Source organism: Ciona intestinalis, chromosome 8 (genome assembly GCF_000224145.3).
Source record: "Ciona intestinalis chromosome 8, KH, whole genome shotgun sequence".
Classification (NCBI taxonomy): Eukaryota; Metazoa; Chordata; class Ascidiacea; order Phlebobranchia; family Cionidae; genus Ciona; species Ciona intestinalis.
This window is the reverse complement of record NC_020173.2, coordinates 3835123-3856439: the sequence shown is the minus strand read 5'-3', so window position 1 is coordinate 3856439 and position 21317 is coordinate 3835123. Positions and strand designations below refer to the sequence as shown.

Sequence of the window (21317 nt, the reverse complement as noted above, 5' to 3'; positions counted from 1 at the left end):
ATTTGCGTCACCAGAATTAGGGTTTTTACAGTCCAAATCACATGTATAGCAACATGTTCCTTTTAAAGTTTAAAAAACAACCCATCTAGCAAAAAAATGTATCGCCTAATAGTCTAAATGTAGTAGATAATGGTTCTATAGATTCGTAGATATGAGCATATATATATTCTGTAAACTAAGCTGATTGCTGCTAGTATTAATCGCCAACGTAAAGTAACCTGTTAAATCACACTAAACGCTGAAAATCAGTCAAAATACTAATTTACTCCGCATAAATTCTCAGATTTTATAATAGATTTATAATTTTTAAAGGTTAAAACAACTGATATAAGTGTTTTCTAGCTCTGTTTCGCTTACAAGCACCAAATAAACACACGCCGGCTATGCATTTATATGGATGATTCACGCTCTGTGAAATCCGTAATGGCGAACACAATCGCCGTTTCCTGACGTGACATTGGTCAAAAAACAAACCTACGCTAGTCAAAACCTATATACCCAGAACATAAATCCCGGATTGCAACAACACTTCAGCCACAACAAAATTCCAACCACAAACGCTGCGATCCAGCTGGTACAAAAATATCGAGAGTGCCCGGGGATGGAAAATTCCTTGCTATCAGCAGCAATGACTGCTGAGCTTTGATAATTGCATTTTATGCGACGATTATTTGTTTTTTACTTAAGATCATTAAATGATTCCTGAATATAGACATTTTGTGACACGAGAACAAGTCCCTCCGATTATATTATCAGAAGCATCTACATGCCAGGACGGTTTTCGAATGTTTACACTCGCTTTTCGTTGCCGTATATTGAATAGCCTATTCAAAAACAGTTGTAGAACTTACACCCTGCAAAAAGCTGCAGCCACTGGGATAATCTTCGAAAATAAAATATTTCGCCTAAGTGGAATCGTCAGTCTCTTGTTCAAATATAATTCAGTATACTATAGATCTAATCCTACAGTGCTACGAAAACGTAACAAAAAAAAATCGAGGCCAATAATGTTGGAACAAATACGGAGAAAGCATACGAAAGCACGAAGTATACGAAGAAAGCATTTAGCGACGCCTGCTATATAAGATCGGGCTATACACTTGCAGGTATAGTATCTTCTGTAGTTTTACAGAGGTCATCATGAAGACATTACTTTTGCTCGCCGGACTTGCCGTTTTCCTGGTTGCCGTTGAGGCATTTGTGCAAGTTCGTAAGTACATGTAAATAATAAGAGGGTTTGGATCGTAAGAGAACTAGAAGTTTATTAATTTTGCATATATACAGTTGATACCAGGTACTTGTGTTTTAGCTCTTCCGGCTAATATTTTGGCTACCCAGTGTTTTAACGTCCTGTTCAGGTTTTTTTTATCAAGGTGAAATGGCACTCAAGTTTATTAAAAACTTGGATTTTTTCAGCAAGTTTCTCGCCATGTCACTCGAACCCTTGCCGTCCCTACGAAAATTGCGTTGTCCGAAGTTGGCTTCACTATGAGTGTATTAGTAAGTTGATTTAGGATTCCTAGTTTTTTTGTTTTTTTTTGTAATGCAAAAAATGATCGATAAGGCGATTGTTAAAATTTGATTTCATGCTGTATAGGCTAAGCGCTTAATAGTGCATATTTATTCTACAAAATGTGCACATAATAGTCCCTTATTTTTTATGATTCTTTTTTTTGTGCGATCGCTGACCAAGAAATTAATAACATCTTTCTGCTTGACTTTAATTAATTTAAGAAGGGGAAAATGGGCCAAATCTGGCCTAAATTCTAGGTCTTTGACAAGGGCCACCGCATAAACTGGAACTTAAATTACTTTTTTTGTTTCACAGTTTAATTAATATAAAACAGTTACACGCAGTATAGCGTTACTAAAAATAGCGTCCGTCTAATGTTGCCATAGGCTCCATAATAATTACCGCAATTCTTACATAAGTATCTGTTAAGTATTTCATATCTTTATGCTTAGCTATACATGAAATTATACAAATATCAAGTTAAATCTGGACTTGTAAAAGAGTAAAAATAAAAGAATATTTTAAATAGAAAAAATATTTTTTCATCTTATTATTGCATCGCAAATTATAAATGTGCCTAAAAAATTTTTTTGTTAAAAACTATAAGAGAATTATTTTTATTTTTTATTTGCGTTTTTTTTTGTAGACATTAACCCATGCAACTCTAGCACATGTGCAGCTAATGCAACATGTCGCGACGCACGCTATGCACCTGTCTGTACTTGTAATACTGGTTACACCGGGAACCCACGAACTGAATGCACAGGTGAGATATCAAGATTCAAATTTTCATATTATCAATAATTGTAAGTTGTAACTTGCTTTATCCTCGCTTGCACGGAAAATCGATAGTCCCTATAACATGTATGTTCCGTTTTACACACCTCGTGTCTGTATATACGACCAAGTTACCACGTATATCTAACTTTGTGGGTGATTATATTTTCTGTTCGGCTGACAATTTAAATAAACGAATAAATGCAACTTACTTTATCCTCGCGTGTACAGGATAACGACAGTCGTTATTGCGACAGTCGTTATAAGTGTTCTGTTTCATCCATCTCGTGCCTGTATGCAAGTTACCACGTATGTAACTTTATCGATTGTTTTTTTTTCTCTGTGTGGCTGACATTTTTAACAACCCATTAGGAACCACTGGATTTGAGCAATCAGGTTTGGCTTCCATATAAACCACTTGATCTAATTTGATTCCCCTATTAACGAGCAAATATTAATTCATTTAGTTTTTTGGGGGTTTGAACACGGCCTTTTTAAAGATTGTAATTGTGAAATCCCCTATTTTCAACTGAAATGTGGCAGTCGCTTGTTAAGTAGGTAATAATACAACTGTTTAAATGCTTACAGACATAAACGAATGTTCGACACCAAACGCTTGTGGTGCTAACAGCAACAAACAATGTGTGAACACAGTTGGAAGCTTCAGATGTGAGTGTATGCCCGGGTACAGAGCAACCGGGTACCACCCATGGCGGCACAACATTTTCGGATACAGATGTGTTGGTAAACATACATAGTATTTATTGTTATAGTTGTACTTAGCTAAGTTAAAATCACTGAACATTTTAAATGATATAATTTAATCCGATTGCTTACATCAACTGACGTATAGCACTAGTGAAGAACCCTCCGTTTACATATTGGGAAAGTGTTGGAGGTTGTTAGGTAGTGTGATATAGGGGTTAGGGTGTATATGGGTTTAGTGAGTATACGGATTAGTAGTTCCTTTTAGCGGTTAGTAGATAACGTTGAGGAAGGATTCTTCACTAACACTGCTTATATACCTTATACTATAAGTAGCGTACTTAAATATTCGTAATCTAAGTGAAACTAGCAAAGATTAACATATTTGAAACTTGAAATAACAGACATAAACGAATGCTTGAGACCAAACATCTGTGGCACCAATAAGAATTGCGTTAATTCACCAGGAAGTTACCGATGTGTATGCAAGAGGGGATACAGACAAGTCGGAACAAGATGTATTGGTAAGGCATACTTTAGGGGTTAGGGGTTAGATTTACAACATTTTGGTAGATGTTTTGAGGGAATAGTCCGCTTTACACAAAAGTCTAGAACAGCGTCTCTTAAACTGGGATAAATTTACTCTAAATTTAGCGCCGTATGTTACATATTAGGGGTAAATCTGACAAGCATCTTTGTTAAAAGAGTAAAGCGTACAAAATAGTTTAAGAACCACTGGTCTGGAACATCCAAACAAGCAAAATCATAGCACTTACCAAAAGGGTACTTTTTATAAAAAACACTCGGGATCCCACCGAGCGTGTTTTAGTATGACTCGTCCCAACCCCCCTCTTCAGGCGCGTGTTAGTATGACTCTTAAGTAGGTAGCATGACCCTTAAAAGTAGGTAAACTGCATTAAACAACTTTTTAAATGCTTACAGACATAAACGAATGTTCGGAACCAAACACTTGTGGTACTTACACCAACAAACGATGTGTGAACACAGTTGGAAGCTTCAGATGTGAGTGTATGCCTGGGTACCGCAGAGCAGTCGGGTACCACCCATGGCGGTACAACTTGATCGGATACAGATGCGTTGGTAAACATTCATAGTATTTATTGTCATAGTTTTGTATACTTAGCTAAGTTAAAATCACTGAACATTTCAAATGATTTAAGTGTACATGGGTTTAGTGGGTATACGGGTTAGCACGTTTAGCGGTTAGTAGGTAACGTGGAGGAAGGATTCTTTACTATAAGTAGCGTACTTAAATATCGTAATCTAAGTGAAACTAGCAAAGATTAACATATTTGAAACTTGAAATAACAGACATAAACGAATGCTTGAGAACAAACATCTGTGGCACCAATAAGAAATGCGTTAATTCACCAGGAAGTTACCGATGTGTATGCAAGAGGGGATACAGACAAGTCGGAACAAGATGTATTGGTAAGGCATACTTTACTGGTAAGGGGTTAGTTAGATATACCACAGTTTGTTTGGAGTCATAAGAATAGTGAATATAATTCTTATAACTATTCTTTGTTTACTAACAAATGGGACAATAGCACAGAATAAAACACGCATTTCACCCAATCCACTATAAATTTAACAGACATAAACGAATGCTTGAGACCAAACATCTGTGGAACCAATAGACGATGCATTAATACACCAGGAAGTTATGTATGTGCATGCAGTTGGAGACCAGTTGTGTATGCAGGAAGACCTCAGAGACTACAAAGAAGATGTTATGGTGAGGCATACATATTTAATGGTGTTTAGATATAACTCTTTTGTATTTACAGTTTAATAAAGAAACGCGACAGATCGGATTGCTGATGTGATTCGTATATAGTTGTAACATTTGTATTCCAAATAAAATATAACCATGCATACACAAAACTTGATATTTGTGATTCGCGACTGTGAGATATCTTAATCAGTGAAAGGTATCCGGAATTTCAGTTTGCTTCCGCATAAAACATGACTTAAAAGTAATCCGACACAATGTTTTGTTGCCGTTTTCGTCATGAAATATCGCAGAAGACTGTGTTTGGTAATTTTCGACGTCGCTGCTACTGTTGTGGGCGTATGTTTTATCGGGCAAGATATACACCTAACGGTAGTTGCTTCAACTTGGTGGTTTTTAATGGGTTGTTAAGTTGACAGCCATAACCAAAAAATGTCACCCACAAAGTCCGATACGTGGTAACTCAACGGTCCATGAAAGTCGTTAAAATTATTTTAACGAGTTCTTTAATAGTTTACTAACAAACAAATGGGAACAGAAAATAGAGTGCTAAGGTGTTCCATCCTACCCCAACCTACTATAAGTATGTCAGTACCAGGTGATTTTTTAAACTAATATTTTATTTTATATACGAAGCGCAATTTTTCGACATGCGCATATCTTGTATAAAACGGAAGTCAAGTCGAAATCCTAATGAAATGTAATCAGTTCTGTCAAAGCGTTTCTTTATCCCACCATCAGACGTCCTCTGTCGGTACGGAGGCAAGAACCAGTGATGCTGTTAGACTCCGGACTGCAGAGGAAGATGACAACATCCGACACTTCTTTTAGAGTCAGGCAGCTGGATCCAAGAGGATGAAGAGACTTGGATTGCTTAAATAGTTCTGATGCTTTTTCTGGCCCAAGTGCTCGGTGTAGAATCTTAGTTGGCATGGAGCTTGGGCTGTTTTGCAAACAAAGTTATTTGTATTCAAAAGTAGGGTAAGGTGAGATGAGACACGCTTTTATACTCTTTTCTGACCCATTGGGTAGTAGGCGAAGAATATTTACAGAATCCTAGCCCATTGACTCTTAAAAGGCGTTGTTAATTGTTAAAAACACGATCAGAAAATGTGGGATTGCGATGTTAACAGTAGCCTATCTTACTCCAAGCTACTATACTACCCTGAGCTCTGTACTTTAATTGGAAATTCCATTATGCCATATTGGTATATACTTACTTTATACTGTTCATGCGGACTCCTGATTTAGCAAGTTCTGCAAAGAGTCGCAGCATTGAGAGTTACTTTTATTTGACAGTGCAGAACATAGCTATATACTTACCCAAAGCGCCACACTTGGTGAAATGGTCCAGCGCAGACTTCGCCATACTGTACTGCAAACACTCTGGTATATAGATTTCTGTTGCAATGCTGGATACGTTCACAACACACCCTACGAAAATGAAAGTAAATCCATATCAAGTTAAATTACCCAATATTGTGTTATATGTGTGAAACTACTAACTCGTACCTTCGGTTTTAATAAGGTAAGGCATGCAAAGTTTGGTGAGATAAAACGGTGCTCGTATATTGACTTCGTATATTTCATTCAAGTCTTCGACGGTGGACTAAAAAAGAGCAATGAGAAGCATTTTTTACAAACCACTGGTAACTTAACCTATACTAATGAAATTAAAATCATATTCTTGCAAATAATCCGGTGATGTGGCAACGCCTGCCTCTGGCTCAGAAGAAACGTGTTTATTACAGTCTCGAAGCTGTTACAGCAACCATAGGCGTATATGTCCTTAAAAACCCAAAACAGCAACTATTCAAACCCATGCAGTGGACCCTGATAGGATCTCCAATAATGTCAGCGATACATTTGTAATGTATACACATTACATGAGAATAGACACAGTTTTAGCCTGGACGTTTCAAACACTGGCTATTGCTGTATACAAACCTCCGCTATTCCTCCTCCAGATCCAAGACACCTTAAATGTAACATTTAAGGTGTCCTATGCTTCCACATTCCTTCACAGTGGTTTCCACTATTCGTTCGATATCTTTTATTATCCTCAGGTTACCCGCAACAATCACCACCTACGTTTCAAACAAGTCAAATAACGAGAAATGAAATAATTGAACGGAGTTTGGAAATAATATGTTCTTGTTATATTCGTTTGTTAAATTTCTGTTGTGATTTAGTTCAACGTAATTGGTGATCTGCAAGACAAGGCAAAACAAATGTATTTGGTACGCAACAACCGGTAGCGTGTGCTGTTTCCTGGTGTTTGGTGAAGACATGCACGATAAAATAAGTTTCAGTATGCTTGCAGCAACGGTGTATGAAACAGAACACCAGTGTTATAGCGACTGTCGTTTTCCGGCCACGCGAGGCAAAATCAAGTTACATCATTTATTTACTTATTTAAAAGTTTGTGGGATATAAACATTACCTTTGCCGCGCCCTCCGCTTTGCATTTTTCCGACACTTTTAACAAGTTTTCTTGGTTTTGTCCACTTATAACGACAACCATACCCTTTCTAGAGAACGAATAAGCAATTTCTTCACCAAGTCCACCCGATGCTCCTGTCGCAGGATAGCTAATTTAAATTTACCAAAGGAATATCATGCATGTACAGCTTCTGATAAAGGATTTTCCGCCTACCTGTTATCAAAACGGTTTTGCTGCTATTGGTCTCCATGTTACATTCACTGACACTAAAATATTTGACCTTTTATACAGTCGTATCTGTCAATTAATAAAATTATTAAACACTAAAATATTTGACTTGTTATTCGGTTCGATTATGAGTTGCTGTCAGAATACACAGAACTTCGAACGTTATAATAAACAGAACTTCGAAAGCAGCAAACAACAGTTCTGCGCGAGCTTGGCGTAACGTCAACATTTGTTTAAGTTCTCTGACCATATGTTACTGTTTAGTTGATAATTAAAAGGCCTCTGTCTCTCCGTTAGTCGCAATGTGTAAACAGTTTAATTGCCTATGAACTATTTACACACGTTTTAAAGTTAAAACCCCTCTAACCCATAAAGTCAAACAACTCGTAATTGGGCGTAATGTGTATATGAAAAATGGCCCTGCTTATGTTATAATGACTAAATATAGTTAAGTAGGGAAGGTGCTGGAACCTTTTCATTTCATTTTCTCGTCCTGTTTAGAAGCAAACAAAGAACATTCAAATAATTTTAAGTCCATTTCCTGACAACTGCCACAGACTGTTGTTAATTGTTAAAAACACGATCAGGATATTTAGATAATATGTTTTAAACATGTTACATGTATTCCACTCTACTATATATCTGTATATTACATAAACGCTTACTTACACAAATTAAATAACTTCAGTAACTATGGATTAAACGTTTATGGTGAAAACGTACACATTTTTTACTATCCACTGTAAATGCTATGCCAATCTACGTATTCAATAAGGCATTGCGATTCGCCGACCAGTATAGCTTCAAGACCTGGTTATACTGATTAAAGCACAGAGCATTTCACAACTTTGTTAGTTCGCGTATTACTAATGTTCACATGTTTCGTTGTTGATTTCCTTCTCTGCATGGTTTCAATTAATCAAATACTCCCTGTTGTATTCAAAGAGATGGCCAAAACAGTTCTCCCTCTAGCTCGTTTTTTCCGTTTTTTTTCTCTCTCTCTCTCTCTCATCCATTTTTTTTTTAAGAAAGCCGCTTTTAACACATCAAACGCCCGAGACCTTAAAAGCGCTTTCCAGTGAATATGCGCTAATTGCTGACCACGCTGAAAACAAGCCACACATCGAACAAAAAGCCATTGCGCTGTTGCATGGATTCCTTGGCACTGAAAATGTTGTTTTGTTTGTTTTAAGTCGAAGTTGCTACTATGTATTTTTGAGTGATTTGTGCCGCTGTACAGGTTAATTCAACTGTCTGGTTAGATTTATAACGTTTGCAATTGTATGACATGTTTCTTATATACACTTTTTAAGGCCCATACACGATAAGTTGTATATTAGCCATAGGCCTAATGAGCGTATGTCCACAGTCTGTACTGCTTCTTCCAGCGTATATATATGATTTTATTATTGTACTCTTGTGTTTTACCTATATATTTAAATATTTAGGCAAACCCAAACCACTTTCTTCGCAGGGTTTTGTGTTTTTACAGGTTTAGGATGTATAGAAGGATTTTGCTAACTTTTTGATAACTTTTTGATAACTTCAGTTGATAAAGTTGAGCTAGTGTTTTAGTCAGACTGACCCGCTGTATATCGTGGTGTCGGAGCGTAAGATAGTTTGAATTGTTTACCTGTTGTTAGAAAGTGTATGTTGCAATTGGTTTGTACAAGTTTGGAGTAAATACGGCATTATATGTTTTGAAACACATAACTGTGCTCAGTCAAGTACCTGAATTCTGTTTACCTGCAGTTGTTTGAATCGAGTTAGTTACGTTACAAGTTAGTCGGCTGCAATACTTTGATCTGATGTTTTGAAATAGCTAGAAGTTGTTGTCAGTTAGGGTGCAGTGCCTTAATTATAAGATGCCGGGCACAAATGGTGCCGGGTGTATAACGTAGGCCTATATTTGTTTTTTCCCCTATTTTATTTTTATTTATTACTGCGGTGTATACTTAATTAAGCAAGTCAACTGTTTTGATTGACGTCTTGACTGAAGCACATTTGGGCCCATGGTGTGTGTACTAAATATTATACGCTTACAATTATGTATAGGGTGGCAAAGGTATAGATAAGTTAAGTAACACGAAAGACGTTAGTTGTGTAACATTACATGGTTATAACCTATAAAATATGTACTGTGGAAATTAAGTGGCGTGAAAATCACCTTCAGCACGTAATGTCCAAATATTCTGTTCGTGTTTTAAACAATTAACAACGGTCTATGGGAGTCGTGAGGGTTACGGTTTTACAATTCTTTCGGTGTTTTTTTACTACCAAATGATACGAGAAAGTGGAATGAAAATGTGTCCAATCTTTTCCCATCATGCTATATATTGTAGGCATTATAGGTGGCTATTGAATACATAGGCAAAAAAATCATAAAATATTATATAATTAATAACTCCAGGTAAACACAAATTGTGTTTCAACGAAGAGGAGCATCTACAAAAACGGTTGGTACAAAAATCTTTTATAGCGTAGTTGTTTGATGCGTGAGCCAACGTTTATGTTGTCATATGCCTTGTATTGTTTCCGAGTTCAAATGTATTTTACACGTGTTATGACTTCGCTTGTTGTTGTTGTTGTGCTTCCAGTTCTTGTGTACTTTTTGTTACGCATTTTTTGTGTGCCCGCATTTCTTTCACGGAAACGTATCTTATTGAACAGGTCAGGTCGCGCATATAGGATTTAGAACTTTGGTTTGTAGGCTTATAGCACTTTAGACAATTCTGCGCCAATAGTGGTTACGATGTGTGTATTAATTTATGTGTGCAATAATAAGTTACCTTACCGGTGCAAATATTAGACTATTTTGACATGTGTATTATTATATGTCTGCATGATAACTCGTCAATCTAAAATTCAGTTGTCTTTTGCCTTGACATGTGTATTATTATATGTCTGCATGATAACTCGTCAATCTAAAATTCAGTTGTCTTTTGCCTTCTGTAAAATTGTATCTTAACTGTCTTGTCGAAAGCTTGGATCTGTAGTATGTTTTACCTTCTTATGTGCCTTTGAAGAGGACTAACAAACTTAAAATATTTAGACACTGTAAAACTGTTAAAGCATATTTCAACATTTACACTTAATAAACAGTATAAACACAGGATACGTTTATTTTATTATATTGTGAAATTAAACAGAATGAAATAGGGGGAAATAATAATTACATACAATGGTATTTTACAAGGAGATGTTTGAACTAAAAAAAAACTGCTTTTAGTCAATTTTTTAAATTCCACATTGGTTTAAAAAAAACAGCATTTAAAAAAAAGCAGCTTTAACCAAAATTTTACCATCCTGTTCTTTAAAACAAATAAAATTAGCTTGCTTTTCTTGAAACACCAACTTGTGCAGGTCTAAGTGTTCGGCCCTTAAGTTTGTACCCAATCCTTTCTACATGCGCAACTGAACCCGGCTCTAAAGTGTCAATTGGAACCTCGAAAAGAGCTTCATGGTCATAGGGATCGAATTTATCCCCCTGTTCAGGTTCCAGCAATTTCAAGCCATGGCGATCAAATACTTTGTGTAATTCCTTATCTGTGAGGCAGACACCCTCATAAAAACTCTTCCAAACTTTATTCGTTTCATTTTCGAGTTCATTTTCTGGGATGCTGGTCACAGCCATTTTCATTACATCTGCTACAGTGATCAGGTCCTTGCAGAACGCCTGGATTCCAAACAACTTTGCATCTTCTATTTCTTTTCGTAGCCGAGAACGCACATTTTCAGTCTCAGCAAGCGATCTTTGGTACTTGTCCTGTAGAAGTAAACAATAAATATAAATAAATACCAATCATAAATTAAAACAGCCATACATGATAAACTGAAGCAGTCATTCACATTAAAAATTTGCGGATAGAATGGGATCAACTTATATAAACACTTTGTGGTTTAACAATATCTATATGTGCATTTGTGTCTTTTGTAAATTGATCGTTTTGCAAAGCTATAGTTTAATGGAAAAAGAGAATTGTCTTTGCTAGGCTATTTATATGTTAATTAAATGGATTAAATGACATACATAAACACAAAACTTGCCTTAAACTCAGCAATAGTTTCGTTTAACTTTTTGATTTCTTGTTCAGATGCCGCCACCTCGGGTGTTTCCTCATTCTCAGGTTTACCGTTATCTTTCTTCGAGGTTGCTTCTGTTGTAAATGGTCCAGAACATCTGTAACGTTCATTTGTAAAGCATGTTTTCGTCTACACGTCTACTGATCTACTTTATATCATACAGAAATTAAAAGTTAACTGTAATATTATACACTTTGTTTCTTATTTTACATTTCTAACTAGTATAAACATCAGGACATATTACATTATTATTTTGCAACAAATGTATAAAAATTAATAACATAACGCACACTTACCTCACTAAGGTTGGATTTACGCGAAAGATCGATTTATAACAGTGTGCAGAAAGTGACATACTGCTCCGAGTCAACATTATTAAAAATCAATATAGAAATAGATTTGTCTAGCTTATACTAAAAAAAAGTACATTTATAAACTAATTACATCAAAATAGAATTGTAGATGAGGCCCTGATACATGACAGTTACCTATTTTAAATGAAACACTTGCCGTACGCTTACATATCGACATGCAACAACTTAAAACTTTGCTCAATCTCACTCATGAATGACGTAACATGCGTGGGAAAATGGAAACATTACATAGAAATCTTATATAAACTTTGAACGGGGAGCTTGAAAAATTAGAATACAGCGTACGTTGTTTTAACAGTTTCTTACAGAATGAGTTACTATTTCTTAAACCTAAGTTAAACGTTAACCTAAATTGTAAATTTGTTTTTTTTAGGAAATTAGAAAGAACGAAGTATTACAGCTTCGCTCAATTTGTTTTATTGCGAGTTGTACAGTTGCGCATAATTACAAAACACTACAATAAATTAACCAGATCTAGTTGTCGATTGTCTTGGAGGTCTTCTTTCCACCACTAATTGTTTTAAGCCTGAAAAAATAATATATGTGTAAGTGAAGAGTTGTTGTATTGCCAAGTATATTAAAAAGATTAAAATAAACATAAAAAACTCAAACCTGCAACAGCTGATTGGAAGCCAGCGTTATAATCGAGTCCAACTTCCGACTGTTCGTATTTAGTTCTTCTATCTAAGTAGTTGCCACGTTTGTCAGGACCTCCGACCAATGCCCCGAACAAAGTAAAAGGGTTTCTTCTTCTTGAGTGTAACCCGCTACCATGGTTGCAAACAGCTGGTGGTTTCGGACATGAACTAAAATAAAATATGCGCTTCAGTTATAACCAGCGCCACATCGGCATGTTCAATACCATATATCGTTCATTACACACCTTGATCTATGGTGAGGCCTCTGAGGATAGTTTCTGCCAAAACCAACTACATAGCTTCTACCAGAATCGCCAAGAAGCAGATGTATTTGTCGTCTACCCCAGCGTTCGTATAATGCACTGTTTGTTAATGGTGGTTGCAACTGACTTGCCATAATCGCCATCATTGCAGCGTTAGCTAGGAGAAAAGAATGTTTTAGCATACATACTTGTGGTTTGCTTGTTCCTTTCCACATGTTTTATCATATATATTGCCTACAAACGATACAGACGATTTTCAACTTCATTAATCCACCATGATATACCCGCATTTAATACAGTACAAAATCGTGTCAGCATATGCTTCCTTCGTTTATGTACATGTTTCTATATACCCTTCAATTTGTTTGCACTCACCGGCGTAACGATTCGGGCCCCATTTTCTCAGCCACATTAATCCTTGAGGGGTGGATGGAATTACGTTCATCACGTTGTTCATAAAATCCGCTACTCTATCCCTGTACATGGCTTCACCTGTTAGATTAGCCATCAGCACCTAAACAAGTATAAGGTTAAAACTTTCCATGAAACTGCAAAAAATCAAACAGATTCTCTTTGAACCCGTGTCCGGTGCTGTGGCGCAATGGTTAGAGCGCTCTCCTCTTATCCATAGAGAATATAAATACTCTAGAAATGAGCACTATAAATTACTCAAGAAATCAGCACTATAATAGATGCATTGTATATGTTTCGCTTGGGTCACATTATCAACTGAAGAATTTTACCTGAACTCCAATCATTTTCCTATCCCATGAGAATTCTCTTTCTACCAGGTATGGACCACTCGCTCTTAAATACTGCCTTGTGGCATCGTTCAGATACCTCTGTTCTCCTGTAGCTCTATACAACCAAGCGGCTCCCCATATCATTTCATCTTCATCGGAATATGACTTGTAATACCGCTTTGCTTGGGGTACCGAAACGTGATATAACCCTCTGAAATAAGTTAATTTTCGTGTAAAAAGGCAAAGTGTGCAAACTATATAAGAAAAAAAGATAAACAAAACATTTGAAATGCAGTAGGAAAGGTGTTACATTTTCTGTCAGAATTTGAACGTATTGTTATTGTTAGAAATCAGTTATGGAAAATGTTAGTGTTCGCTATGTATACACCAGTTGTGTCACCACTGTCGTTAATTTCGTACGCATAAGTTACAAATACCTGTGCTGTTTCGCAAAACTGTAAATGGTTCTCGCATGCGCTAATGCGTCGTTCGCCATAGCGGCGTGAGTGGGTCGCAGAAAAACGGAGGCCGCCGCAAGTGCAGCTGCTGTTTCCGCTGCCACGTCACTTCCAGGTTTGGTTGGTGTGATTTTGTAGATAGGTCTTGCACCAGTTATTTCTTCTGGGCGACTCCAAAAGCGATGGCTGCTCCCACTCCCAACCTAATTAAGTCATATATACTTAGAGGATACTCACAAAAGCTTAAATTATTGCAGCACAACGTTAGCTCACACGCATCATGCAAAGTATTTGGCCTGCGTGAAAAAATTGTTCAGCAACATTAATTCTTAAAGCACATAAACTCCTATTTGGATACCCACAAAAGTTAAATGCATTTAAGCATGACGGTGTCTCATACATGCAGCGCATTGGCCTATGTGCAAAGTTGCCAAACAACGGTAATTCCAATATTCTAAATCGGGAGTGTTGACCACATATATAAACATAAACACATGTGGTTACTTAGCGCAACAACGTACCTGCACAACAAGTTCCTGCGGGGCAATATGAGCTGCGATGAGATACGACGTTGCCCACCGAATGGAACTGATAAACCTCGATAATGTCCCGGAATCGAAGTAAGCTTGTCGGTAATTAATTCCACCCCACGACAGCAGAGTGACAGTCGAAGCCATAGGGAACATAAACTTTATGTAATCGCCAGCTGTAAGATATTGGGTATTATTTCACACCTCACCTTTAGCACATAATATCCAAATACCCTGGTCGTGTTTTAAACTATTTACAACAGTCAGTGCGGGGTGTCGTGAGGATATACGATTTTATATTTTTATGAATGTTTTTTTGTTTCTACCACAGGGTACGACATAATAAAATGAATAGGTGTCTCATCTCCCTTCATCCTACCATAAAACTACAACTTTACTATTACTAAATCTAAAATGCATAAGGTTCTTTTTTATACAACATACCGTCAAACCATCCTTTGCTAAGATCCACTCCTATAGAACAGCCGTCCTTTAGGCACGAATCTCCCCTCCACAATATTCTGTTGTATCTAGGAGATAACGCCCCTGATCTCTGTGCGTTGTAGAAGAGATTGGATTTATGTAGCACCTCGTTGTAGTCGTATGTTGTGTTGTCTGTCCCCAAAAAAATGTGTTTATAAATACCTTATATAGGAGCTTATGAGAATATCAATTATAAACCTTTTATACGTATAGTTTTGGTGGAATAAAAAGATAAGTGTTGCCATTCGTCTGGTCTATTTGGTTGTAAACAAAAAATATTTACAAGAGCGTTAATTGTTCGGAACACAATCAGGAAATTTGGTAAACGGATAGGTACTAACGGAATCCCATCTTACCCCACAATATTATCTATTTCTTTCATTTATTTAAAATACCTTTTGCTCGTTTCCACGACGGTCTAGTCTGCCTTGCATTCCGCACCACAACACCGTTGCGCGAAGACGGGTTGCACCTAGATGGGTTGACTGTTGTAGCAGCTTGGGTGGAAGCTGTCGTAGTCGGTGTTGTTACCCTTGGTCGAGAACTAGGACGAGGTCTAACTGCTGCTGGCCGCAGACGAGTCCTAACTGTAGAATGTTGTGTATAAGGTTAACCGTACAACGTATTTTACTTTGTCAACATTTTAGGATCAATGTATGGCTGACAATTTTGACTAACCATAAAAGACTACTGAATTAAAATATTGCCTGTTGACAGTTACCCCCAAAATGGTAGCAACGTCGAGCTTCGAACCCAGGACGTCTGGGCTAGAGGTAGACGCGCTGGCCACTGTTCTAGAAAACCGAGGAAACTTTGTATTGCTGCATATAGAACATTTTGGCCCCGTGACATCGCTTGGGATCAATCGTCATATTTAAATAGACCGTGGTTTCGTTTTCCATGTAAGAACGCTAAACTGATACATGCCTGATGTTTCTTCTTCCCCTTCTTCTTCCTCTTCCTCCTCCTCTTCTTCCGCTTCCTCTTCGACGTCGTTTGCATGGTTAGAGTTCGGAAACAAGTCCACTGCATCTCCAGTGTTGTACTCAGAAGAGCAAAGATAAACTCGACCTATTTTACAAAAAAAAAAAAAAATTACCATTCAGCCTTTCAAACAGTATAGCTGTTCTCGGTATGGCTGTTTCAAAAACTTTTTCAGTTGACTCTTATGTAAAGTTTCTTTTTGTTTTAAACAACAAGTAAAGCTTGTTTACCTGAAGGGTAATCGTTCGTCTGCTGCCACAAACCAGCAATGAAATTCATTTGCAGTTCTCCAGGGTAAAGTACTGCGTTCCACGACAAAGCAGATAATTTCCAAACGTAACCGTTCCGCATGCTGCCGGCTACTCTAGCACTCCAAACCTAAGATACACATAAATTACACACAAAAAAAAACAAATTAAAACTATACGGTATACATAGCTAAAGCTAACACATATAGGCCTTACAAATCACCTGCATATGTTTCACTCGTTGTTGGAACACGATAACGAGCAACCAGTCCGATACAGCAGCAGGAACATTGTATTTGAGTTTCCCACTAAAGAATGAAGTTCCGTTGTCCACCCAACCAGTCGCCTCTGTTCTATAAGCTCCGATCCTTTGTACTACAATTACAAATTTTATGAGTAGCCCAATACAAAGTTGTACACGTGTATATAAAACGGATCAATAAAAACTTGTTTGTTTTGAATTTTTCTTTACTTACTTCTGCATGATTTTCCTTGAAACTGAACTGAATTAGATGGTGCACCAGTCGTTGTAGCTCTTTTTGTTGTTGTCGTTGCTGTAGTTGTTGTTGTTGTTGTAGTAGTAGTTGTTGTAGGCGTTGTTGTGGTTGCTGGTGTTGTTGTTGTTGTTGTTGGCACTTCTGTCGTAGTTGTAACAGCCGCAGTAGTTTCAGCAGTGCTGGTTGTTGTTACATCTGGGGTGGTAGCTGCTGGCTGTGTGGTAAGACGTGCTGGCGTTTCTGTTGTTGTAGTTGCCACAGTTGTTGTAGGGGCAGGTGTAGTTGTTGTGTAAGCTGGCAAGGTTTCTAAGTCAGAAAGTCTCGATGGAGTGTGGCAGGTCGCGTCTGTCAACCGTCCGTTGAATAGTCCAACGTAACCTGTGTAATTATATATGTTGCACGCACGTATAAAGGAATATAAGTTTAACATTGAATGTCGTATTACCTCGTTGTGGTTTTTCACCTTCTACACCTTGTATTACAACCAATGTACGGTAGTGGGAATTTAAAGATCCAAGGTTGCTGTTATAAGGGAGATTATTGAGTGTGAATGCATTGTGGCTTGGGGACACACTTGTAGGTTGGGATGACCAGCTTGACAAGAAAGCATTCTGTGCATAATACAATGTTATCATATATGTGAAAGATATACACGTATAGTAGGGTGGGGGAAATGGGACACATTTCATTTTATTTTCTCGTCCTATTTGGTAGTAAACAAAGAACATTCAAAGAATTACAAAACCTTATGCTCACAACTCTCATATAGATCGTTGTTAATTGTTTAAACACGATCAGGATATTCGGATATTATGTGGTAAAGGTGTCCCGTCTGCCCGTAACCTACTATATATAGTGCTGAGGTGTTCATTTCAAATACTCGTATAATTATCGTGGCTACGTGTATAATAGTAGCCAATGGACATGGAGTGCAACTTACAAGCAGTCTTACACTTAAACACTTGTTTACTTACGTTACCAAGCGGGCGATCAAAGGCAATGAGAATAGCCCATCCTTCAGATACATTGGAAGGTATGTAAGGAAATTCAACCAAACTGGCGAAACCTGTCGCCCATTCTTCAACTATTGTGATTCGTCCATCATCTATGTCTGGCTTACGGCACTCGAGTGCTGCAAACGAAACTCGTGGTTTATCATTGCCCTTGAGCTGTTTAATTGTGTATATCCGTACAATTCAATTTCAACTCTGTTTTAAATATAGATCGATTTGAATAAATGAATGAAACTTGCTTTATCTTGGCGTGCACGGGAAAATAACCGTCGTTATAACATAGATCTTCCGTTTGATACACCTCGTGCCAGCTTACGAATTACCACGTATGTAACTTTGTGAGTGATTTTTTTTCTGTGTGGCTGGCAATTTAGACAACCCATTATAGAGTCCCCTGAGTTGGAGCAACTGCCGTAGACTGGACCCTATATATTCTGGACGTTTTAAAAGGATGCGGAGCGTTACGGAACACCACATTATATACAATACAGATATAATTATAAGACAGAAATTAATAACGTCATTACGTCGAAATCGTTTATGCTTACGCACTAAATTGAATTAACATTTATTAAAAGTATTAATTAATCAATTATAATCCTTAAACACGTCATTGACGCCGTTTGATTCCAAATAATTAAAGTTTCATGAAATGAATCAGAATATAAAAAATTCCTGTCATACGAGGTGGTAATAACCGCGTGTGTACGAGGTATTATGGCAAAAATGTGGTTTTAAACACTCTTATTAACCACGTCAGCCTGTTTTCACTTGTTTTCTGACAACACTTTCACAATATTTTTTTACAATAAAAAAGAGAAAAACAGTTTTAAAGTGTTCTGTAAAAATGGTTTATAATTGTTTTTATCAAACTATATAAAACTTATACACTTTAACACTTCAAAAATCTTATAATCTTTAACACTTTAAAAATGTTTATTATACACCGTTAACACTGCAATAATGTTATATCGACTTTAAAACAGCTGAGATACATTTATCTACTTACGTTCACAAGTTGGGTTTCTTCCATTCCATCTACATAATTCACCGAGACAATTGCACACCCTCGATACCTGCATAGGTGTAAACCCGGTAAGACATCGAACTCGACATCGGGAACCAGACCTATTTCCTCTTGTGCAACTCGCTATTGCGCCATTACTGGGTGGCGATAGTAAACCGCATGTGCCTAGAACCGAAAATTACACCATGAGTTTGAGTTTATACAACTGCATTTCATAATAGTTGTTTTCTTATTGCACAAGACAAACAAAAATATTAAAATTATGGCGTAAAAAACTAGTTGTTAACCTAAAATTAAAAATACGTTGATTTTGTTCCGCTACAATTTTCTCATTTCCTTTCTTTAAGAATAAGCTTACCTGTTGCCTGAGCGTAATCAAAACACAGTGTCCAACCAACATAGAAAAAAATAACACACAATGAGCCGACCTTCATGACGGTTCAAACGTATTCTCACTAGCAACGATTTCATCTGGCGAGAGATATCAGCGCCTTGCGAACTCGTAATCAACCTGGCGTATTCAAACACGTCGATTTTAGCTCGAGGCAAAAATCATGATGGTAACAACAAGTTGTAGCCTTCTTTTTCATGCGTATAGTTTCTTACCTTCCACGGTGATTCATATAATTCAGTACTGCGATGTGTTTAATCACTTAAATTAATCATGCATTGCGTATTTACTGACTTAATTCTGTTTTATCTAAGACCCAAAATATACATGAACGATATATCTTAAAATAGAAAAACACGAGGTTTGCTAAATAACTGTCAAATAACCGAGTCAAATAAGATACTGCATTTATTTTAATCCCAAACAGTGTTTTCCGTTAATTTATTATGATGTTGAATATTTGTTGAAGAATTCCCCGATGTTTATGTTTAAACATGCTTTCTTGAGAGATTTTAACCTTTTACTATATATTGCTACACAGGAACGTGTGTCATTCTCAACTCTTTGAAAAGCTTGACTCTTGACTCTATTTCTATAGTATATATAGTAGGATGGGGGAAGATGGGACACCTTTTCAATCTATTCCCCCTTCAATTTGGTAGTAAACAAACATTCAACGATTTTTTTTATAAAACTTTATCCTCACGGCTCCCATAGATCGTTGTTAATTGTTTAAAACACGATCAGGATATTTGGTTATTATGTGTGAAAGGAGTCCCATCTTCCCCCCACCCTACTATACCATTATAAGTGATTTGGGCTAAAATCCCCGAACCAGTAAAAGGCGTGAAAGTTGTTTTTATGTTTTATGTTACGTAACAATTACGACCACGTTGTATTGAACGCAACCTTTTTTGCCTTCTCCTTTAGCTGTCAGCAGAATCTAAGTAGTACTGTGGTTTGTATATCTGCATACATCCGGCTTATTCATCTAGACATAACCCATTTGAGCGATACCTGTGTTGGCTTCTTGTGTCGTGGAAAATTGTTCGCTACGTTCAGTTGAACCATAGTTGTGTTGTAGCGTTGTAAACTACCTTTTTATGTAAATTTTGAAAACCGCACACTCATAATTCCCATTGCATATCTGACAAGAGTAAAGGGTATCTATCAGGGTCACATTAAACTTTACTATAACGCATTTCGCAATGATGAGTCGGCGACCAAGTACTCGCGTGTGTGAGTGTTACATACGGATTAGTTTATTCCTTAATATTTACAGCGAGTTAAACATATACGCCATACGGAATGAAAATAAACAAGCAGTTTTTATACAGTTCCAGAAATTACAACATAAAACTCAATTTACTTTGTACATAAACATCCGGTCTAAACAATATAAACGTCCGGCAGTAACACAATGTGACATTGCTCAAACAAAAGAAATATTTTGATTTACCAGAGTATATTATACCGTTTCTCGTTTTTCATTACGCAGATACAAAATTACTCATGAAACAAAGGTTTACATTACAAAGCTTGTTGTAACTATAGAGTTATAGTTATTACAACAAATGCAGATGTTGTGTTCAAAATCCCCCTCTCAGATACATGTGGATATTGCTTACAATAACCATATGTTACTCACTTCCGGCGCCGTTGCATAGTGGTTAGCGCGCCTGCCTGTAACCCAGAGGTAATGGGATCAAGGCTCGACGCTGCTACCATTGTCGGTGTATGTGTCCTTGGGCAAGACACTTAACGGCAATTGCTCCAACTTAGTGGTCACTAATGGTTTGTCCAAATTATTAGCCATACATTAAAAAAAATGAAAAAATCCCCCCCCCCCCAAATAATTACCCACAAAATAACATACATGGTAACTCGTAAGCTGGCACGAGGTGTTAAACCCGTGTGATTACGACTGTCGTTTTTCGGCCACGCGAGGATAAAGTAAGTTACATTCATTCTCAAAGTCTTGTCAGCTTTGTAACAGTTTCAACCAGGTGTAACTGTGTCTATTACATTGTCGACCTAATAAAACGTAGACTGTAGGCATATAACCTTACAACCATTGTTAAAACGCACATCTAATTCTAATCTATGTATACACGAAATGTATTCATGACGACGCCGTGGCGTAGTGGTTAGCGCGCCTGCCTG

The 21317-nt window shown here is 37.1% G+C and overlaps 4 protein-coding genes across 6 annotated transcripts; 1 reads left to right on the top strand and 3 right to left on the bottom strand.

Moving 5' to 3' along the window:
* Positions 1 to 882: 882 nt before the first annotated feature.
* LOC100176839 (adhesion G protein-coupled receptor E1-like) lies at positions 883 to 4899 on the top strand. 3 transcript variants are annotated; one of them, XM_009861038.3, is made up of 9 exons: positions 900 to 1210; positions 1417 to 1500; positions 2160 to 2279; positions 2879 to 3034; positions 3400 to 3519; positions 3938 to 4096; positions 4328 to 4447; positions 4614 to 4754; positions 4807 to 4899. In XM_009861038.3, the coding sequence occupies exons 1-9, from the start codon at positions 1141 to 1143 to the stop codon at positions 4809 to 4811; spliced, it is 975 nt and encodes a 324-aa protein (XP_009859340.1). In that variant the 5' UTR covers positions 900 to 1140; the 3' UTR covers positions 4812 to 4899. The 3 variants fall into 3 exon arrangements, with proteins under 3 accessions (XP_018668353.1, XP_018668354.1, XP_009859340.1); XM_018812808.2 differs by lacking the exon at positions 4328 to 4447 and having other exon boundaries at positions 883 to 1210; XM_018812809.2 differs by lacking the exon at positions 3938 to 4096 and having other exon boundaries at positions 896 to 1210.
* Positions 4900 to 5350: 451 nt separating this feature from the next.
* Positions 5351 to 8110, bottom strand: LOC100179162 (uncharacterized oxidoreductase YxbG-like). Its single transcript, XM_002129564.4, has 8 exons — positions 8092 to 8110; positions 7408 to 7491; positions 7195 to 7328; positions 6699 to 6838; positions 6264 to 6360; positions 6075 to 6185; positions 5972 to 6008; positions 5351 to 5694 (listed from the first exon to the last, which is right to left on the bottom strand). Exons 4-8 carry the CDS (start codon positions 6741 to 6743, stop codon positions 5478 to 5480), a joined length of 507 nt encoding a protein of 168 aa, XP_002129600.1. The 5' UTR covers positions 6744 to 6838; positions 7195 to 7328; positions 7408 to 7491; positions 8092 to 8110; the 3' UTR covers positions 5351 to 5477.
* A 2410-nt stretch (positions 8111 to 10520) lies between these two features.
* LOC100187058 (grpE protein homolog 1, mitochondrial) lies at positions 10521 to 12009 on the bottom strand. Its single transcript, XM_002123653.5, has 3 exons — positions 11802 to 12009; positions 11470 to 11602; positions 10521 to 11188 (listed from the first exon to the last, which is right to left on the bottom strand). Exons 1-3 carry the CDS (start codon positions 11876 to 11878, stop codon positions 10751 to 10753), a joined length of 648 nt encoding a protein of 215 aa, XP_002123689.2. The 5' UTR covers positions 11879 to 12009; the 3' UTR covers positions 10521 to 10750.
* Positions 12010 to 12273: 264 nt separating this feature from the next.
* LOC100184662 lies at positions 12274 to 19186 on the bottom strand (the record flags this gene model as incomplete). Its single annotated transcript, XM_002123717.3, is given in 17 exon segments — positions 12274 to 12405; positions 12492 to 12685; positions 12763 to 12937; positions 13156 to 13294; positions 13524 to 13734; positions 13961 to 14184; positions 14503 to 14687; positions 14956 to 15126; positions 15390 to 15581; positions 15922 to 16065; positions 16209 to 16356; positions 16450 to 16601; positions 16703 to 17101; positions 17169 to 17334; positions 17698 to 17855; positions 18746 to 18928; positions 19122 to 19186. Coding segments are annotated over 17 exon segments (2968 nt in total), but the record flags the coding sequence as incomplete, so codon positions are not given.
* Between the last annotated feature and the right edge of the window lie 2131 nt (positions 19187 to 21317).